The sequence below is a fragment of the Impatiens glandulifera genome, chromosome 6, assembly GCF_907164915.1.
Source record: "Impatiens glandulifera chromosome 6, dImpGla2.1, whole genome shotgun sequence".
NCBI classification, from domain to species: Eukaryota; Viridiplantae; Streptophyta; class Magnoliopsida; order Ericales; family Balsaminaceae; genus Impatiens; species Impatiens glandulifera.
Genome location: NC_061867.1, coordinates 17,963,844 through 17,985,717, shown reverse-complemented (window position 1 = coordinate 17,985,717; position 21,874 = coordinate 17,963,844). Strand labels below are relative to the sequence as shown.

Genomic DNA, 21,874 nt, shown 5'->3' with positions numbered 1-21,874 from the left:
TGGTTTTGTATTGTAAAATAGTTTTGTATTATAAAATATAAAAAAATATCAATTTTTCGGTATACTAAAAATGGTACAATATTGAAACTAAAAACTTTGAAATTTTAGTATATATATACTGAAATAATATTTATAAAAATATATACATTATTATAAGAAAATAAATAATAACTAATAAAATTATACATAATTATGTCTTAATTTTAATTTTAGAAATTAGATTCACACAAACACAATAAACTTTTTAGCAAGATCAAACGATCATTAACGAATTAATCGATCTTAGTAAATTTATCTTTCTAACCAGCTTAATTTTCAAGTATCTATTCTATTTATCTGACTTTAAGAAATTTCTTTCTTTCTCACGCATATAATATATGATAAGATGATGTTAATTCAATTATAACAATCTAATCTTTAAAAATCAAATTAAATATATATAATTATATTATAATATTATTCAATATAAGTCCTCCCTAAACATTTTATTTTATTATATATAAAACTAATTTAATTTCACTTATTTTTAAATATATTTTTTCGGTAGAAACGATATTATATCAACCATAACGAAATCTTAGTATACAGTCAATATTTGAATTATCATAAAGTATATAGATATAATTTTTTTAAACTCTACATATCACTTTATATTTAATGAATTAAATATATTAGTTATTAAATTGAGTTTTGAACTATTATTTATATTCAATAATTCTATTTTGATATTTTCAACTAATTATAATAATAATAAAAAAATACAAAAACATCATTAAAATAATAATTTCAAACAACTTTTTTTAAAACAAAATATAAAATTAAATTGATATATTTCTAAAATCAAATAATACTTAAATCTAATCTTATTGATTAGTTTATACTAAATCAAGATTTTAAACCAAATATTCATATTTTAAAATTTCCATCTTAATTTTTATACAACATTACAATTAAATAAACAATAATAAAAAAATGTTTGGTTCTATTTTGAACAAAGAAACCGACTAAAAGTCTGGTCTACAAAAGTCTAATGAACTATACGACACGTGTTAGGTAACCCATTTAGCCACGTCATCATCACCACTCAGACCAACCCAAATGAACTGCCTTAAAGCGGCCCGTCTTGTTTATACCCTCTATCACTCTTTCTCTAAACTCTCAGATGGCGTCAAATTACTTCACAAGCACCGCTTATAGAACCAATTCTTCCTCATTCCTGCCAAAACCCTACCTTTCCTCACTCAATCCGGCGCATTCGCCGCTCAAATCCTTGAATACTACACAGCGTTCAACATCTGGTAAGAAAAACCCAGTCTTTTGCACATTCACAGCTCACCCAATGAAGGAAGTTGAAAAGAGTGATAAAGATGAAGTCCTCCTCAGGCCAGACTCTTTCGGTCGGTTCGGCAAGTTCGGTGGTAAGTATGTCCCGGAAACTTTAATGTATGCCCTAACGGAGCTCGAATCTGCTTTTCGATCTCTCGCGGACGACCACGAATTCCAGGTTGGTTTTCCTTTTTATGATCTGGGTATCCTTAGATATATGTCAATTTACTGATAGGATCAATTGATAAGTGTAAACTTCTTTTTCTAGCAATTACTGGATTTTGGTATGTGGGTGAATGTATATGGATCTGATTTCTGATTAATCTTTCAGAAAGAACTTGATGGGATATTGAAAGATTATGTTGGTAGAGAGAGTCCTCTTTATTTTGCTGAGAGGCTAACTGAACACTATAAACGCCCCAATGGTGAAGGACCTCATATCTATCTCAAGAGGGAAGATCTTAACCACACTGGTGCTCATAAGATCAACAATGCTGTGGCTCAAGCTCTTCTGGCTAAGCGTATAGGTAAGACACGCATTATTGCTGAAACAGGGGCTGGTCAGCATGGAGTTGCCACTGCAACTGTTTGTGCTAGGTTTGGCTTACCATGTATTATCTACATGGGAGCTCAAGATATGGAAAGACAGGCACTTAATGTCTTCAGAATGCGACTTCTTGGAGCTGAGGTACTGGTTCTAGTTGAACAAATTCTCAGTTTAATTCGCCATTTTAGTATTTGATCAAAATTTTGCTTGTGGTGTTCTGTTCATTTGATATATGTACACAAATCACATGTTAAGCAAAATTGAAAACAAAAGTTTAGAGCAACATCAAAAGCTAATTCATTTTAAGTTCTTGAAGAAGGTCGATGACAGACCCCAACTAATGTGGTGATTATCGAACTCTTAAAGATTCTGATCAGACCAAATGGTCCACCAATTGAGATTTGATGTTGTTAAAGTAGTTTAAATTACTCTTTTTAGTGGTTTCAATTAAAGTACTGACAAGTTGTAGATATAGGTTAGAGCAGTTCATTCAGGAACAGCAACCTTAAAGGATGCGACATCTGAAGCTATAAGGGACTGGGTTACTAACGTGGAGTCAACCCATTATATATTGGGATCGGTTGCTGGTCCACATCCATACCCTATGATGGTTCGAGAGTTTCATGCAGTGATTGGTAAGGAAACAAGGAGACAAGCCATGGACAAATGGGGAGGAAAGCCTGATGTTCTAGTTGCTTGTGTTGGTGGAGGTTCAAATGCTATGGGACTGTTTCATGAATTTGTTGACGATAAAGAAGTTAGATTGATTGGAGTTGAAGCTGCTGGTTTTGGTATTGATAGTGGTAAGCATGCTGCTACTTTGACTAAAGGAGAAGTTGGAGTTTTACATGGAGCAATGAGTTACTTATTGCAGGACGACGATGGGCAGATAATCGAGCCTCATTCCATTAGTGCCGGGTAAACTAATTTTTTGTTTTTCTTTTCATAAAGAAAGAAAAAGGTTGTATTTTTAATGATTTTGTTTATCTCAATATTATTAGACTGGATTATCCTGGAGTTGGGCCAGAACATAGTTTCTTGAAGGATTTAGGACGTGCTGAATACTATAGCATCACAGATGAAGAGGCATTGGATGGTAGGTTTGGTTCTTGCATTTTAAAGCCTGAATTTGTAACTTTGTTTCATCGGGTTTCTTTTTCTTGTTATTGTGCAGCTTTCAAGAGATTATCTCGTTTGGAGGGAATTATCCCAGCACTTGAGACATCGCATGCACTGGCTTATCTGGAGTATCTTTGCCCTACACTCGAAAATGGAACTAAAGTGGTTTTAAATTGCAGTGGGAGAGGAGACAAGGATGTTCATACCGTCACCAAACATTTGAAGCTCTAATAATGGAAGAAGATTAAATTGGTAATAAATTGGTATGATTTGGCATTGACAGTTAATTTACCTTGAATAATATATGGTTTTATAATATGTAACTTCAGATTAATCTGGTGGTTGTGTCTCAAGTCTCAACAAGAAATCAAGAACCCTTGTTTTCTTGTCTACCATTTGTACAATTTGGATCATTTGAAAATTATTTCTGGAGTTGGAATTGTATGAGTTTATTCGGAAAAAAATATAGGCCATTGTTATTTTGAAAACATTTACTTTTATCAATTCTAACCCATTAGAATAGCTTGCAAAAGTTCAAAGGTCAGATTCTTATAATTTCTATCTTTTCTTGTTCAAAGTGTTTCTAAAGGAGTATGATAGGATTATTAAAAAATATATTTTGACATGAATCAATTTACTTAAATTTGTATGAGTGTATATTTTAATTAACTAGATTTGTATTAGAATTTAGATGTGTATTTATGTCTAATTTAGTTAACAAGTAATAACTAGAACCATATCATATATTAATTTAGTTAACAAATAACAACTCTGAAAATAATTAATTTATCAAGTTAAAACTACAATGATATGGTAAAATATTACACAAATGGTAAATATGATTCACCAATCTGGTTAGTTTATTAAAACAAAATTATAAACAAGACATGTAAAATGAAGGAAAGTGAAACATGTAAAAAAACAGAAAACTTATAAAAATGAAAGATCAAACGTTATTTAACCATTTGAAGCTACATATTTTAACACCTGAAATTAGAAAATAAATTTAAAGAGCTTGAACTTGATATAAAAAAAAATGTACTTACAAATAATTAAACTTTAGATAGAATATATAATATTTATTTTAAATATCACTTGACAACTAAAACTAAACAAGATTTTGACATAAAGATTTAATAAGTAATCAATATATACAATATTTATTTATTTTTATCTGGACTTAAATTTTGTACAACTTCTTACATAATTTGGTTATCTCTGGACACATATTCATAACTAAGATGATAGCCCTGAATTAGGGTTTAGGGTCCGGGCAGTATTTTCACGATATTCTGGGAGAGTATAGCGAAACTAAGAACAGAATTACTCGTCAAAAATTGGGTTGAACTAGATTACATGATTGATAGTTTGATCTTGTCTAATTACTCATACTCACTATAATTTAATATAGCCATCAATAATTTTTATATTTTTAATGCAAACATTTTTAATATAACTTTAGCATTAAATAACCCTTAAAACAAGAAATAGTCTTCAAAAATAAAAAGTCTTTAAATTTAGGAAATAAACTAAAATGAATAAATTAAGAATTTATTAAGGGCTTCCACTATCACAAAAATAAAAATAAATAAATGTGTCTAAATGACTTGGTCATCTATATATATATAATAATGCTCAATTTTGAAAGTGTTCGGATTGTCGGGTCGAGAACTTTAGATATATATGTGAGAGTAAATGGATATTTGGGTCAGATTCTGGGTTGACCCACCCATAAACGGTTAAAAATAAAATTAAAAATACTATAGGTGGTATGTTTCGAACTTTCAACCTAACAAAACAAATACAGTATAACTTTTTAACCAACTAAGTTAATAACACTTTATATTTTAAATTTAACACCAAATTTAATAAACGTGGGACGTTATAACAATATTTTTAGCCGTACACATCGTACAAGGAATGAAGAATCTGAATTTCTCTAAACTATGAGAGAACACTCGGTAAGAAAAGTATCTAACTTGTAAGTTGAGAAATGTTTATAGTTGTTTTTGAAACAAGAAACAAAAATATTCTCATTTCCTAATAGAATGTCTTAACACTTAACTAGAAGTAGAGTTTATGATTATATTCCTATACCAACCAAAATTAAAAGTAAAATAAAAATAATAATAATAATAAAGCAAACTGACTTTAGTATTTAACTTGTAAACGGTCTAAATCAAACCCAAAATGAATTGACAGTCATAGATAAAATTCAAATAATTTGGTTATAATATATAATTGATACTAAATATTTCTTTAGTTAAATACCCATGGTTTAATATTTGTTTTTGATCAACAAACAAAAACCAATTGGTTCATCAACCAAATCTCAACCCAACAATTTAAAATTTTTAAAAACCCAATTTTGATTATACAAAACCATGTTATATATATCATCTTTTTAAGTCAATGAACCGTCAACTTGAACATAAAAGTAGATTATGAATAAATAAATAAACAAACACGAGTACTAATTCAAGACAAAGAAAGACCATAAAAGTCCTTCAACCCTTCACAAAACACAAATCAACTTCTCTCATTTTGTCATTTCCGACCATGTCTGATTCCGACAGCTGCTGCCGTTGCTGCACCAGCTTCATTCTTACCTCCGGCTTATCCGTTCTATTCATATGGCTAAGTCTCCGGGCATCTTTACCCACATGTTACATCCAACAAATCTACCTTCCCGCCCTCAACAAAACCAACTCCGGCGACAACAATCTCACCAAAAACACAACCCTTTTCTTCCAAATCAAACTCGACAACAAGAACAAAGACAAGGGTGTTTACTATGATGCTCTCAATCTAACCATTTACTATAGATCCAATCAAACCCTTCCAATTGCAAACGCCACCTTGCCAGCGTTCCATCGAGGACCTAATAAAAAACATTATTGGTCCCAGCTCATCACCACATATGGGATTCCATGGGATGAAGCCATTAGATCAGCTTCCAATACCTCAGGCGCGGTTTTCAGAGTCGGGTTAGAGACGGCGGTCAGGTTCAAGATCTCCTTTTTTAAAACCAAGAGACACAGGCTAGCTGTCGGAGCTGACGTGGCAATGAACGATATGGGTACTAAAATCAGGAAAAAGGATGTCAAGCTATCTTCATCGCCGCCGTCGCCTCTACTCCGGCGACGTATGGATCTCGTTCTATGGACTGTAATTCTCTTCTACTTTTTTATGTAAAAAAAACCTAAATTCAATTATTTGTGTAATCAAATTTAACTTCAATTTCAATGGCGGAAATGGCTAATCTTTATGAACCCATCTAGAAAAAAAACTAACCCAATACAACTAAGAGCAAAACAAGCATAATCTGAAATCCTAAATAAAATACACTATCAGAAATCAAATTTAACTTCAATTTGAATGAAGCCCATCTAGAAAAAGAAGGATTGTATACATATTCATAAACCCATCTAAAAAAAACTAACCTAATACAACTAAGAGAAAACAAGCATAATCTGAGATAAAAAAATCAAATTTAACTTCAATTTCAATGGAGAAATGGCTGTTCTTCATAAACCCATCTAGAAAAGAAAGATTGTATACATATTCATAAACCCATCTAGGAAAAAAACTAACCTAATGCAACTAAGAGATAACAAGCATAATCTGAGATAAAAAAATCAAATTTAACTTCAATTTCAATGGCGAAATGGCTGTTCTTCATAAACCCATCTAGAAAAAGAAGGATTGTATACATATTCATAAACCCATCTAGAAAAAAAAAAACTAACCTAATACAACTAAGAGAAAACAAGCACAATCTGAGATAAGAAAACAAATTTAACTTCAATTTCAATGGCAGAATGGCTTTTAATCATAAACCCATCTAAAAAAGAAGGATTGTATACATATTCATAAACCCATCTAGAAAAAAAACTAACTTAATACAACTAAAACAAAAACAAGCATAATCAGAGATCCTAAATAAAATACACTATCAAATATCAATCATCATCATCAACGATTTAACTCTCATCATCAGCTGAAGCCTTAGACGTACCACCAGCCTTCTTAGGAAGAAGAAGATTATGAATATTCGGCATCACACCTCCATTAGCAATCGTAACATCTCCAAGAAGTTTACTAAGTTCTTCATCATTCCTAACAGCAAGTTGAATATGTCGTGGAACAATACGAGTCTTCTTATTATCTCTAGCAGCATTCCCAGCCAATTCAAGAACCTGAAAAATGTATAAAATTGAGAATCAAATTAAAACAATTGGAACTCGATCTAGATTTGAATTGAGATAGTACCTCAGCGGCTAAGTACTCAAGAACAGCGGCGAGGTAAACAGGGGCACCGGCGCCGACTCGTTCAGCGTATTTTCCGGCTTTGAGAAATCGAGCAATACGACCGACGGGGAACTGAAGACCGGCTTTGCTGCTTCTTGATGTGGATTTCTTTGATGCTGCTGAACCTAGGGTTTTGCCTCGACCCGCCATTGATGAAGGAGAAGTGAGAAATTGAATGAATTTAAGCGGGGGAAGAAGATGAAATTGGCGCTTGATGGGATTTAGTCGATCGTTTCTTATATATATATTTATATAGTGGGTTGGGTTTTTAGATGGACTAATGGAATGGAAGTACGCGGATCGATCTTGTTATTATGTATGAATGAATGAAATCAACGGTCAGAGATCTTTATCTTATTGATTTGTCTGTTTTTTTATTTGAGCTTTTATGATCTCAGCGAACTCAATGCAGATCTGTTTGTTTGTGTTATTTATTGTCAATTTATAATGGTACAAAATTATAATTCAATTTTTTTTAATATTTAATTTAAATAAACTTCTTTTAAATATATATTTTTTTTTAATTTAACAAATCTATTCACGTCTTAATTCAATTTAAAAAATTATTACAATAATCACTTAATTGCTATTTATACTCCAATTTTGAGAAAAAAAAATTATATATATATATATATATATTAATAAATGAGTTTTTAACCATCACAATTTTAGTTATTTATGATTTTAATTAAAACGTATTTGTCTATTTTATTTTTCACAATTTTTTTATTATATTTAAAAAAAATAACAATTTTGCTCTATTTTCGATTTACATTTTTTAAAATTTTAAATTACATTCGATAATTTGGAACATCATATATTGAAAAAATATTCAATTTAAAAAATAAACACGTTTAAATAACAAAATTATGTTGTTTCAAAATTTTATGTAAAATAAATACTAAATATATTTGTTTTCGAACTTTTTCAAACTATTTATCATCACACTTTTTTTTAAGTCACCCAAACAATTTTCAACCAAATTAACAAATTAGAATGTGTATACATAGATCTCAAAAACACTACTCACTTTAAAAAAAAATATATATGTTCAAAACATTTATAAATATAAATATTATTTTATTTATAGATGTAACAAACTAATTAGAGAAATAAAAAAAAAAAATATAATAATAACAATATAGATTTTTTTTCTATTTATAAAACTTCAAAGGGTTAAAATAGTGACAATTTGAAACATATACGACAAATTCAAAATAATTTAATAAAAACGATAAAAAAAATCCTCTCAGTCTAAAACGTTTTTTATTTATAAACGTAATAAATTAGTTCGAGAAACAATTCAGATTTTTTTCTATTTATAAAACTACAAATTATTAAAATTGTGACAATTTAAAGATTTTTTTTTTCTATTTATAAAACTACAAATTATTAAAATGGTGACAATCTAAGACATATACACAATTTTCAAAATAATTTAATAAAAACAATAAAAAAAAAATATGCTCCCATACTAATATATATAATTTATTTTTCATGATGTTTTTCATTTTAAAACATAAGTTGAACTTTCTAAAAAGAACGGTGTTCTCCGTTATTAGAAAAAAAAAAAAAAAAAAAAAAAAAACTTATTCCTACAAGGTTTTGAACAACTTTCTTATTTGTCTTATATTTTAGCATATACATATTAACAAACAAATAAAAGAATGAAATGTAATTATTAAATTAAAGTATTCTTCATAAATACATCAATTAAGTGACAAAAGATTCATTATAGTCATTTCATTCAAAGAAAAACTATAACTTGATTAGAACAAGTATATAGTTTAAAAGATAAAAATAGAAAAATGTTGTAAGCTATCGACAAACATTCTTCAATGATACGAATGTCAAGTTAATGGACTCCGATGTTCACTTCTATCGTCAACGAATATGGTTATGTCGCTGCTTGCGGCGGATAGAGAATTCTTATGGTGTTTTCCTTGTCTCGTATTGAGAATGCGTAATAGCTCTTGCACTATGTCCCTCATGGAAGGTCGTTTTTTTGGTGCCCGATTTACACATTTGTATGCCAAAGAGGCCACGTCGTTTAGTTCTTGCAAGTCGAATTTCCCATCTAGTCGAGAGTCTGCCATCTCCTCCCAACCAACTTTTCCTTCCACATTCATAGCTGCCTACACATATAGAGATACACTTCCTCAAGTTTCAAAATAAGTCATTCATTATGTTTAATTTCCAAATTTAATCTCTTCCACATAAATTAAAACGTGATCTATTTAAGTTTAACTTTCAAACATAATCTCATCTAGATACGTTTTTAGATCCATATTTTTTCTATATCGAGGAGCCATTGTGCTCAACAACACTTGGAAACATTTTCTGGTATGGATTTCTATCTGAATCTAGACGAGAATCTATGAATAAATTTCTAAAAAAGTGATTCATTTTAGATAATTTGATCAAAAAATATATTTTCAAATAAATTTATTAACTGTTTTTCATCTGGATCCAATCTATATCAAGAAAATGTTTCCAAATGGCACCATATTTATGTTACTATAACAAAAGAGATTGTTTTTGTTTTGAAGGGATCTTACAAGGTCAACATAGTCCATGAGACCCTGCTGAGGATTTCGGCCAGCAATGAGCTCGAACAGCAACACCCCGAAGCTATAGACATCACTTTGCTTTGTGAATGTTTTTGTCGATATGTATTCAGGATCGAGATAGCCAAAAGTTCCACGAATATTGGATGGTTTGTTCACCATTTCCTCCCTAGAAAGCCCAAAATCAGCTACCTGCTTGCTTGAGTTAGTTTTATCAATATTAATCAAGTCTATAATAACTACATTAACTAATAACATTTTTTTCCCTTATATATACCCTTGCTCCCATGTTTCCATCCAGCAAAATATTGGGCGATTTTACGTCTCGATGTATAATAGGAGGAACAGCCTGAATTAAACAAGAAATGTGTAAACTATGAGCACAAGTGCACAACTAAAACTACCATTAATCAAGCTTACCCCATCATGGAGATATTCCAATCCTTTTGCTACGTCTAAAGCTATTCGAACCCTCAAATCCCATAACAAAGGTTCATGCTTTTCGCCTAAATAGAGAAGAGCTCAGTCAGTATAAAGACGAATCCAAAGCAATTCTATATCGGTTCAGATCGAGTGAGCTTACTGTACAAATGAGAAGCTAGACTTCCATTACTCATATAAACATACATGAGTATATGTTGACCCTTTTCTGCACAATAGCCTACCAAGTTCACCAAATTCCTGTGATGTAACCTCCCAAGTAACATCACCTGATAGTTTATAGTATAAAAGGAAACAAAAACAGAAATATTATTGTTCTACAGCAACTAACAAACCAATAATAATAGGAAAGAAAGCTCATTTTTCTTTGTTTCATCCACTTTTAAAAATTACTCAAATTGTTGTATAAATCAATTGATTCACCAACTTTTAAAAATTGCTTAAATTACATAAGCCCATTAATGTTTGTAGAAATATTATTGTTCTATAGCAGCTAACATTTTCAATAATTAGGTTGAATTCACTCATTATGGTTCAAATTAGTTGCTATCGTCGATTTTTTGTTAACTCGAGTAATGTCCTTATATGCATTAATACGTTTTAGATGAATTAAGAACCTACTAAAGTTAACCAAGAAGTAATTTAAGCCATTTTCAAACTTTTAAAAAAATAACATAACGAGCCTAACACATTTTTTAAGTATGAAAATCGAATCTTTGACGCAAATTCAGAAACTTAAACTCCAACAGATCATTCAATCTATAGTAGTAAACAAACCTCTGTTTGAAACTCTTTTTCTCCTTGTTTGGAATCAGTTGCAAGAACCTTAGCTGCAATAATCTCGCCAGTTGACATTTGGGCTCTGTAGACAGGACCAAACGCCCCTTGTCCTATCAAGTTAGTGAAGTTGTGGGTAGCCTTCTGCAATTCCCTAATTGAAGCACAAAAACAAAAACCATTTCAATGTAAATTCCATCTTGAATCATGATCAAATGTAAAATAGCAATCTTGGTGATCAGAATTCAACATACTTATAAGGATATTCTAATATTCCAGATGCTGCAATTCCGTTTGTTTTTGTTTTCCTAGCTCCTCCAAACCATAAAGACATACCATTCCTTCCAGATGAACTCCTTGGTGATTCTGTGCCAATAGATGAGTTTGATATTGCTGAAGAGTCAACAGAGACATTAGTCCGAATAGGTATAGTCGCTGCTCGTTGTGAACTAGTAGTGTTCTCTACTTGTGTACTTATCAATCGAAACCGAATGCAAATCAGTATGAGAATTAGGGCTAGAAGTACTCCTAACACCACTCCTATCGATAATCCAATTATAAGTCCAGATGATAATGCTTTCATCCTTGATGATGTTGCTTCAATTTGAATCCTTCACTATTGACTCATCTGATCAAACAAGACAATAACCAATGCAATTTATTTAAACTAACAGATATTGATTAATGCGATAATGAATTTTCAGATCTATTACAGTTTACATTATAATCATGTATGAACTCATTCAAGTGGAAAACGTCAAAGATATAACAACACTATGATTAACAACAATTGTAAGGGAAAATATCATCAGTTGATCAAACTAAAGAGAAAATTAGTGAAATCAATAATCAATAATCAATAATGTACAAGTTACAACGATTCTTCACCTGTGGATTCAGATTTTTGCAGCAAGAATGAAAATCCGTGAAAGAATCTGATGCGGTTCCTCCAGAAACGAAGAGAGAGAGTTATCTGAAGAAGAATAAAATGAAAACGTGTGAGTTCGTGAAGTTCAGCAGTCGTGATTCTCTCTTTCTCTCTCATATAGTTTACCAGTTTGGATGAGCAAGTAAGCGCGCATTTCTTGACTAAATATACAGAAATCGCCATGGCTGTCAATTGAAGGTCAGATTTCCTAATTTATTCAAAATAATTAATTTTCATCTAAACAAAATAGGATATTTTTTAACTGTTTCTCTGTCACGTCATTAACTCAATCGAAGATCGGAAATTTTGTGTCATGAATGGTGTCGGGAAACGATGTTTCAACATCATGTGAGTCTATTAGAGTTTACGTCCATATTCACGTGTTGACACATTATTCTCGACATCCGACACAAAATTCACGATATCTGTTATTATATGTATTTAAGTTTAGTTTTAATTAAAAATTGTGATTTATGCATGTATAATATTATAAGAAATTAATTAATTATGTGTAAACGTAATTTTATGAATATTTGTATGAACTCCATCGAAGATAGGGAATTTTGTGTTATGAATGTTATCGGAAAATGATTGTCAAACATGTGAGTTTATTAGAATTTATGTCTATATTCACGTGTTTGACACATTATTCTCAACATCTGACACGAAATTTCCGATATCTGTCTTTATATGTATTTAAGTTTAGTTTTAATTAAAAATGGTTATTTATGCATGTATTATATTATAAGAAATTAATAATTTGTTTTTATTAAACTTATTTAATCTTAAAATTATTTAATGTTAAAATATATTAATTTAAAAATAGATGGCAGGTGAAGTAAAATTGACTGATCCTTACAAAAGAGAGATCAACCGCAGCAACAATTTGGGACTTTAATATTATATTGAATCCTCTATTGTCAACTGAATGACTTCATATGTTTAGGTCTTGTTTGGTATTGGGTTATTTTAATTAGATGAAATAATAATATATATATTTTAAGTGGTTATGTATATTAGAAATGATGAGATTTGTTTAAATACAACGATAAATAATTAAATTAAAAAAAATACAAATACGTTGTCTCAAGCTCTTAGATTCTTAAAATCGGAGACGGATCTATAAATCTGAGTTGGGGTAGACTTAAAAAATAACAAATTTTTTTTAGATAAAACGTTGATAAAAATAAATTTTACTATTTTTTTAATAATTAAATAAATAAATAATGAATTAAATTGAAAAAATTTAAGAGATTACGAGACAAAATCACATCTTTACCTTAAATATATATTTTTTTATATTGTTGAGATAGGTTTCGACCCACCGGAAAGGCTGAAACTCCTACGTAGATCCGTTATGTTCAAAATGAATGAATGATTTTCTAACCGACTTTACCGTCTAAAACGAATAAAAAAAAGTAATTATAAATATATTATGAATATTATTTTGAAGGTTATATAAAATAATATTATTTGAATGAAAATAAGAAAATATATGTATTGGTTCGCATTAATGGGTGATCAAATTAAAATAAATACAACTTGGGTAGCATTGTCGGTTTGTTATAAATGTTTTGGTTTTTATATTTTACTTGTTCTTAATTTTTTCTTTCTTTTTATTCCTTGTGTCAACATTTTAGATCAATTCATTTAAAATATTATAAAATCATGAGTTTGTTTAAAGACTAAAATAATTCAACTTAAATTTATTAAAAAAAAACAATTCCCTTATATTGATTGGTAATATTTAACTTTATTTTTTTATATTAATATAATGTAACTTTAAAAACAATATATAAATTGTAATTTTAAAATCAAAATGTTGATAAATAAGAGCTCCATTTATTTCAAACTGTCAAATTATGACTTTTATTGAGCTAATTGGAATTTTCGACATATTTTTTCAAACATTACAATTTAGATATAATAAAATATTAATTTCACTAATTTAATTTTTGAATTTTAGTGAATTAAAAATTTTAACTAACGAATTTCGAAAATTCAAAAACAAAATTGACCCGATTTGACAATTCCACCTATATAAACAAAACAAAGTTGTCACAGCTATTTCTAATAATAAAATTAAAGTTCATTCTATGTTTAAAAATATAAAAATGATAGTTGAACAACTAAACCAAATAAAAAACTATGACATAATAATTTAACATTAACAAAGCTTAATTTATTAATTGAGCTATTTAATAAACAAAGGTCAAATGTTGAATACTAGTTGTTTCATTCATCAATAAATATGTAAATAACTTAATATTTACTCCATTAATATTAAAATACCCATAATTTTCTTCCACCTACAATTGGGGAAATTAAATAGCACTGATCCGTGTTAAATTTGTTTTCGTTTTATTTATAATTATTTGTCTGTTGATTTGAGTTTATTTTAAAATATATTAATTTTTTAATATTACATTTGAAACAAAATGACTAAAATTTACTATTTTAACTTGTTAAACAAACTATTAATTCAATAGAAACTCTAATCTCATATTGAGTCATCAAAGATTATTAATAATATATATATATATATATATATATATATATATATTAATATATTTGAGAATAAATTGATATTTTTGTCGATTCGTAGGTAAACTCGTCTATAAACTTGAAACGTTTAAAAATAAAATAGAAAATAATAATATATTTTTGAACTTGCAACCTAATAAAAATAAATAAACCTCTTTAATCAACTAAACTAATAAGATTTTATATTTTAAATTCAACACCAAATTTGATGAACGTTAGACATTCTTAATAATATAAGTTCAATTTTTTCACTAACTAATATATATATGTTTAATTTCAAATTATTTGGTTTGTCGGGTCGAGAGTTGTGGTTAATTTGGATATATATGCGAGAGTAAATGGATACTTAGGTCGGATCGTGGGTTGACCCGTAAACTTGAAACGATTAAAAATAAAATTAAAAATGTTATATGTATGTTATGAACTTACAACCTAATAAAACAAATACAACTCTTTAACCAAGTGTGATTGGGATGCGCTTTGTCGAAGAATAATAGGCTAATAACAATTGAGAGTGGTTAAAAAATATGAATGAAATATTTAATTAACTAAAGTGTGTGGTCACAAAGTTAAATATCGATTGAGATTAATGATTTGTTTTCCTAAGGATGCGAGACATGGAAAAGTGTGATTGAGACGTGGTTTATCGAGAGATAAGAGGTCGGGATCGTGAGGTCACGAGATTATAGGTCGATTGAGATTGGTGGTTGATTTGCTGAAGGATAAGAGACGTGTGAAACTATGATTAGGATTGGTTGTTGGTTTTCTGAAGAATAAAAGGCGTTTAAAAATGTAATTGAGATTGGTGGTTGATTTGCTGAGGGATAAGAGGCGTGTGAAAATATGATTGGAATTAGTGGTTGATTTACCGACAGATAAGAGACGTGTAAAAGTGTGATTGAGATTAGTGGTTGTTTTGTCGAGAGATAAGAGACTTGTGAAAGTTTGATTGACATATGGTTTGCCAAGAGTTAAGAGACCCATAATAAATGATTGTGAGGTGATGAGATTAAGAATATTGATTGGTTTGGGATAAGAAGTGTGATTAAGATTTATGGTTGGGTGTCGAGGAATAAGAGACGTGTGATTTGGATTCGTAGTTAGTTTGCCGAGGAATAAGATGCCAGTAACATTATGATTGGTGGTTGATTTGCCAATGGATAAAAATGCCAGTAACAAAGAATCATAAAGTGACGAGATTAGAGATCGATTGAGATTGGTGGTTGGTTTACCAAGAGATCAAAGGAATATAAGTGTGAGGTTACAAGATGAGATGTCGATTGTGATTGATAATTGGTTTACCGATGAATAAGAGACCGATAACATTGAAATTTGTGTTTAGTTTGTCGAGGGATAATAAGTCGATTCAAATTGGTGGTTGGTTTTCTGATAGATAAAAGAGACGTATGAAAGTGTGATTGAAATTGGTGGTTGATTTGCCAAGAAATAAGAGGCGTTTGAAAGTGTTTTTTATAGTTAGAAAATATTTTTATCTTATTAATAAAGAGTGAAATGTTATTTGTGAATTTTATAAAAAAAATTCAAATTTTGATATTTTTAGGTTACAAAATATATATGCATACATACAATTATAAATAAAACTCATTAGTCACAAATAGTATAATGGTTAAAGTGATCATCTTCCACACTTAAGACTATAGTTCGAATCCTTGCAAATATAAATTTGAATGAATTATATTTGTTTGAAGGGATAATGTGATGATGGTATATGTGGGTATAAATGTGAATACGTGTTTGAGAGGATAATGTGATGGTGGTATATGTGATGGTAGTATCTATGAGTGCAAATTTGAATTAACTATATGTGTTTAAGTGATGTTTCTATTTTATTGAATATATCTTTTCCCTTAAATTTTCAATGATGTAAGATTCAATTAAAAATATTGCTAGATGCGAATAAAAAGTGTTGCTCCAAGTTAATTAGTCGGTCGTGTATTGAAAATACTCTTATCTTGTTTGAGGTATCTCATCTCATATTAAAAAACTTTTTTATTTGACATCTCTTGTAATAGTTCGAAACAATATTTCTATTAAAAAATACAATATTTGGTCAATAATATCTGTCATATCTTAAATTTTTTATGACTTTATGTTGTATCATAGCTTGATTAAGCTAAAATATTTTTTGACTTTATGAGTGATTTAATAGTTAAGTTGTTTAGCATATATTTGTGATAATATTTTTTTGAGATATGATGTCCTTCCCTATTCTTTTTAGTTATTATTCTGTTAAGTTGTTTGATCATAAATTTGTGATAATATTTTGTTGAGGTATAATGTCCGCACCCATTCTTTTTAGTTATTAAGATTTAATGAAGTACTATTTATTTATTTATTTATTTATTTATTTATTTATTTGTTTCTTATAGAATCATAACGCCGTGGTCAATGACTAAACATAATTTAGATTAAATTTTAACTTTCTTACGAATGTTCAAATAGACAATTAGGAATGATTAATCATTAACTGTATTATCAAAGAGTAATGACAAGAACAATGACCGATCAATTCATAATTACGAAAACTAATACTCGAGAGAGAAAACAATCGGTGAAAATGAAAGTTGTATTAAAATAAAGTTTTTGAACATACAAACATGTGAAGAAGTTCTCTACAAACTCTAAAGATCTTCTTAGAGCTTCAAAATACAATAAGCGACAGAGATGGTAAGATGAGTAAAATTCTCCTTAGTAAGGTTACGAGGTCAGCCATGACGAACAATTCGAGTTTTATTTATTTTTAAGTTTAGAGTTATGTTTTTTGTTTGAAAATTAATTCGCGATTTTTACACTATGAATACAATGATCTAACAAAATGAGTTGGCTAAAAACACGACTAAAATATTTTAATTTTTTTTTTCTCCAACTCATGTATCTGGTAATAAATTCATATATAATAACATAAATGTCTATCACAATTTTATTTAGTACAATATTTATATATATTTTTTTTATTAATTTATAATATTAAAAATCATTTTTTACAATAAATTATATTACAGAGGATTACTTTTTAACGTCTTAAAATTTTATTTATATATTTTTTTTGTATGCTACCTAGTTAAAATAAAGATAGTATGAATCATGAAATAGGAGAGAAAAACAGAAATACTGAAACGTCAAGGGTTTAACAATAATTCATTCATGGTAGAAACCGTGTTTTGTTTATAGGGAAAAACAAATATTTATGGATTAAATTAAATAACTAAATAAATAATTATACAGCTCATAGTTTCTTTAACTGATTCTACTAAGCACTACCATAAAATTCCAATTACATTTATTTTTATTACCATATCAGCCTATATAAGAATTGTATGGAATCTTCTTGGCGATTTCTCTCTATATTATTGTTTCAATATATATATTTTTACTTTACTTTAACAAAAGTAATATTACATTTTATATAATTTTAAAAAGTTATTTAATTTTAAATAATAAATAAAATAATATTTAAATGTTGCAAAAAATTTTACAATTTCAACCATACCCAATTGAGACCGGTCTTTATTTTGAGAAAAAAATGACAAAATGAATTCTCAATTAATGTTTCTAGAGATAATCAAATCACATGGATCGAATCAAGAAAGACGAAATAAAATTTCACATAAAAAATTAATATGATTAACTAAATCTAAACAAAACAAATATACTGCAAATATTATTGATTCAAGAATTTGTATTCATTTAATTTTTTTCTTCAAAAATTAATCGAAATTTGATAAGAAAAACTCTCGAAAATATATATTTTTTTAAATAAGAACGATATCACTTATGAGTTTTACCAACAATAACTATTGTATTACCATGTTTAGCTTGATGGAGGAGGTTAAACAAGTTGTTAATTCAATCAAAATTCAAAGTTCATAATGAGTTATCAAGCTTATCAATAATATGTTTATTTCTTTTCTTATTTATAATTTTTTTTAATGATTTTTGTAATAATATATATTTAATATATTATACTCCATAAAAAGATAATTTTATAATTTTAAAAATTATATAAATTTAGTAAAAATTTCCCAAAAGTCTACTTTTCACCTTTGAAAAATAATCATAATATTTATTGTGGTGCCTCAATAATAATTCATTATAGGTCCAATTTGAAAACAACAATACAATAGTTTGCTTTACTTTTCTTAAAAATTATATCATATCATTTATGAAATAAAATACTAAAATATTTTTTTTATTACATATTAATACCATTTAAATCGTTTTATGTAAAGAAATTCAACAACTCAAACCAACAACAAACCAAAATTTATTTAAATAATTTAAAACAAACATACTCTTATTAAAAAAAAAACTACTGAATTATTTATCATATTTAAAATAAAAAATAAAATAGATGGGTCATATTATAAATGGTCATCTAAAAAACATTATTCAATGTGGTCTGACACTTTCAAAACATCATTAAATTCTGAGAACTTGTAAATATGAAAAAGTCCTAAATAGAAATAATAAAAAAATTCTTAGCCCTAACTTTTTGAAATTGAACTAACTTCCTCCAAAGAATTAACACTAGTTTAAAAAAAAATCTTAATAAATACATTTACTTGTCCAATTATTTTATAAATATATAGTCAAACATCCAATACACCACTAAAAAACTGTAATCATTACTACTGTGACATGATAAATAAGCCATTGCATACAATGGGTTATAAATTTCTATATATAATCTGAAACAGTTAAACTTCAATTCATTCACGGAATCATTCAAAAACATAACATTTATAATTTGATAAATAGATAGAAATATATGCTAAGAATTAGCATTATACTGAAAGAAATAGCCTTTTACTGCTGTCCATTTGATGTCCTGTATGAATATCCAGTATTATTCCCAACTGAAGGCAATGGAGTCCTTGGTCTGGCATACTCAGCAAATATAACCCATCCATCCAAGAACTGTTATCATTATTATAAATGCATTTCATTTCATTTCAGTTCTTAAATAGTTACAAAAAAGTTTTGAAAAATCTTTCACTGACCTTTCCATCCATGCCTTGTAATCCTGCTGAAGCTTCTTCGAGTGTTTGATATTGAACAAACCCAAACCCTTTGGAGAAACCCGACACTCTATCAGTCACTACACGGCCTGCACACAATTTCAATTTAGATAGAACTCTAATCATAATAACCAATCTCTAATTATGTATCATGACTTGTTACCATAGACTACTTCGCCGAATTTGGCAAAGGCTTCTTTCAGTCCTTCTGAAGTGGTTCGTTTGCTAAGCCCTGAAAGTATATTATCGAATCAACAGATATTAAGAAACCAAAAATGATGATACTTTTTGTTCATTTAACTAAAAACAAGCTAACCCAATGAGATTTGGACAGGACAATTGACTATGTATTATGCTAAGGCTTTAGAAATGCTTTTCTATTGCTATAAGGGAGCAAATTACTGAAATCCTAATCATAATAACTTCTATAATGTATCATAACTTGTTATCATAGACTACTTCACCTTCTGAAGTGGTTCGTTTGCTATGTCCTGAAAGTATATTATCGAATCAACAGAACAGATATTAAGAAACCAAAAAGGATGTATGTTTTTGTTCATTTAACTAAAATCAAGCTAACCCAATGAGATTTGGACAGGACAATTGGCTATGTATTATGCTAAGGCTTAAGAAATGCTTTTCTATTGCTATAAAGGAGCTCAAGAGTATATAGGAGCAAATTACTTAAACCCTAATCATAATAACCTCTAATAATGTATCATAACTTGTTACCATAGACCACTTCACCTTCTAAAGTGGTTCGTTTGCTAAGCCCTGAAAGTATATTATCAAATCAACAGATATTAAGAAACCAAAAAGGATGTATGTTTTTGTTCATTTAACTAAAATCAAGCTAACCCAATGAGATTTGGACAGGACAATTGGCTATGTATTATGCTAAGGCTTAAGAAATGCTTTTCTATTGCTACAAGGGAGCTCAAGAGTATATGGGAGCAAATTACTAAAACCCTAATCATAATAACCTCTAATAATGTATCATAACTTGTTACCATAGACTACTTCACCTTCTAAAGTGGTTCGTTTGCTAATCCCTGAAAGTATATTATCAAATCAACAGAACAGACATAAAGAAACCAAAAAGAATGTATTTTTTTGTTCATTTAACTAAAAACAAGCTAACCCATTAATGAGATTTGGACAGGTCAAATTGGCTATGGCTTAATAAATGCTTTTCTATTGCTATAAGGGAGCTCAAGTGTATATGAGAGAAAATTACTTAAACCCTAATCATACAGTACAGATATTCAGATACTAAATAAACAAACTACAACTTACAAGATTCAATCTTTATGCTGTTTAACAAGTTAAATGTTGTATGAAAAACTAACTATTTGATTTCTTCAAGTACCCAAAACACTGTTGTCAGTTCTACAAGAAAGAACGAGTGGAGAAAGATAAGTACCTGAGACAAAGAGATTGGTAGATGGCTCCGCTGAAGGAGGTTTGGTGGATTGATCGGTCGGCGAAGAGTTAAAAGGAAACGTTGAGGATCCTAAGGTAGAAAATAGGCTTCTTAGGGAACAGGGTCCAACCTTCACAGCCGCTGTGGATGTTCTCATTGCCATTGCCATTGCTAAAGGGGTTTAAGGCAGTAAGGAATGAACACTAAAGAAGAAGGGTTTAAGCAAAAGTCTCGAAATTTCTTCTTCCTTTTAAACAGCCCTGATTGAGGTTTAGCTAATTAAATTACCATAACATCCTCATGAGTGACTTCTTATCCAAGTTTTTATTTATTTTTTTTTAAATTAAGAATATTTTGAAGTTTTTTTAATGATCCAATTGAGATTTTTAACTGAGATTTTGAACTTACTTTTAGCAAATTAAGATTTTTGACTATATATTTTCTAAAATATTCAATATTCTTCATTTACTAAAATTTAATAATTAAATTAATAATAATTATTTATTTATTTATAAATATCATATAAATAATAAATTAACAAAATAATCACATTTAGTATAAATTATAAGAACCAATCAGTGAATTTGACAATAAATGTTTGAAGTTTTAATTGAATCCCAATTAGAGGGCCTACCATTTTTTTTTTAAATTTCAATTATGAGATGTAACATTAAATTATTTAAGTCAATTGTTATTTTTTAATTTAATTTATATTGAATTCAAATTTAAAATATGAATTTACTTTTTTTTTCTTCTGAAAATCTTAATTGTAATTTTTTTAATTATACAACATATTTGAAATGGTAATTAAAATTTTAAGAAGAGGTGCGATAAAGAGAGTAAATTTGAAAA

The 21,874-nt window shown here is 28.6% G+C and overlaps 4 protein-coding genes and 1 pseudogene across 4 annotated transcripts; 2 read left to right on the top strand and 3 right to left on the bottom strand.

Moving 5' to 3' along the window:
- The first annotated feature begins 1,129 nt into the window (after positions 1 to 1,129).
- Positions 1,130 to 3,439, top strand: LOC124941925 (tryptophan synthase beta chain 1). The gene is made up of 5 exons (XM_047482307.1): positions 1,130 to 1,504; positions 1,658 to 2,014; positions 2,349 to 2,791; positions 2,875 to 2,969; positions 3,048 to 3,439. The coding sequence occupies exons 1-5, from the start codon at positions 1,163 to 1,165 to the stop codon at positions 3,221 to 3,223; spliced, it is 1,413 nt and encodes a 470-aa protein (XP_047338263.1). The 5' UTR covers positions 1,130 to 1,162; the 3' UTR covers positions 3,224 to 3,439.
- A 2,044-nt stretch (positions 3,440 to 5,483) lies between these two features.
- On the top strand, positions 5,484 to 6,251 carry LOC124944037 (protein NDR1-like). The gene has a single exon (XM_047484494.1). The coding sequence runs from the start codon at positions 5,552 to 5,554 to the stop codon at positions 6,185 to 6,187; it is 636 nt and encodes a 211-aa protein (XP_047340450.1). The 5' UTR covers positions 5,484 to 5,551; the 3' UTR covers positions 6,188 to 6,251.
- Positions 6,252 to 6,628: 377 nt separating this feature from the next.
- Positions 6,629 to 7,517, bottom strand: LOC124944036 (annotated as a pseudogene).
- A 1,483-nt stretch (positions 7,518 to 9,000) lies between these two features.
- LOC124941930 (calcium/calmodulin-regulated receptor-like kinase 1) lies at positions 9,001 to 12,213 on the bottom strand. The gene is made up of 9 exons (XM_047482313.1): positions 12,143 to 12,213; positions 11,977 to 12,061; positions 11,343 to 11,716; positions 11,089 to 11,242; positions 10,454 to 10,580; positions 10,291 to 10,376; positions 10,148 to 10,219; positions 9,862 to 10,062; positions 9,001 to 9,438 (listed from the first exon to the last, which is right to left on the bottom strand). Exons 3-9 carry the CDS (start codon positions 11,669 to 11,671, stop codon positions 9,154 to 9,156), a joined length of 1,254 nt encoding a protein of 417 aa, XP_047338269.1. The 5' UTR covers positions 11,672 to 11,716; positions 11,977 to 12,061; positions 12,143 to 12,213; the 3' UTR covers positions 9,001 to 9,153.
- Positions 12,214 to 19,241: 7,028 nt separating this feature from the next.
- LOC124942608 (organelle RRM domain-containing protein 2, mitochondrial-like) lies at positions 19,242 to 21,246 on the bottom strand. The gene is made up of 4 exons (XM_047483141.1): positions 21,023 to 21,246; positions 19,763 to 19,831; positions 19,582 to 19,688; positions 19,242 to 19,498 (listed from the first exon to the last, which is right to left on the bottom strand). The coding sequence occupies exons 1-4, from the start codon at positions 21,189 to 21,191 to the stop codon at positions 19,388 to 19,390; spliced, it is 456 nt and encodes a 151-aa protein (XP_047339097.1). The 5' UTR covers positions 21,192 to 21,246; the 3' UTR covers positions 19,242 to 19,387.
- Positions 21,247 to 21,874: the final 628 nt, after the last annotated feature.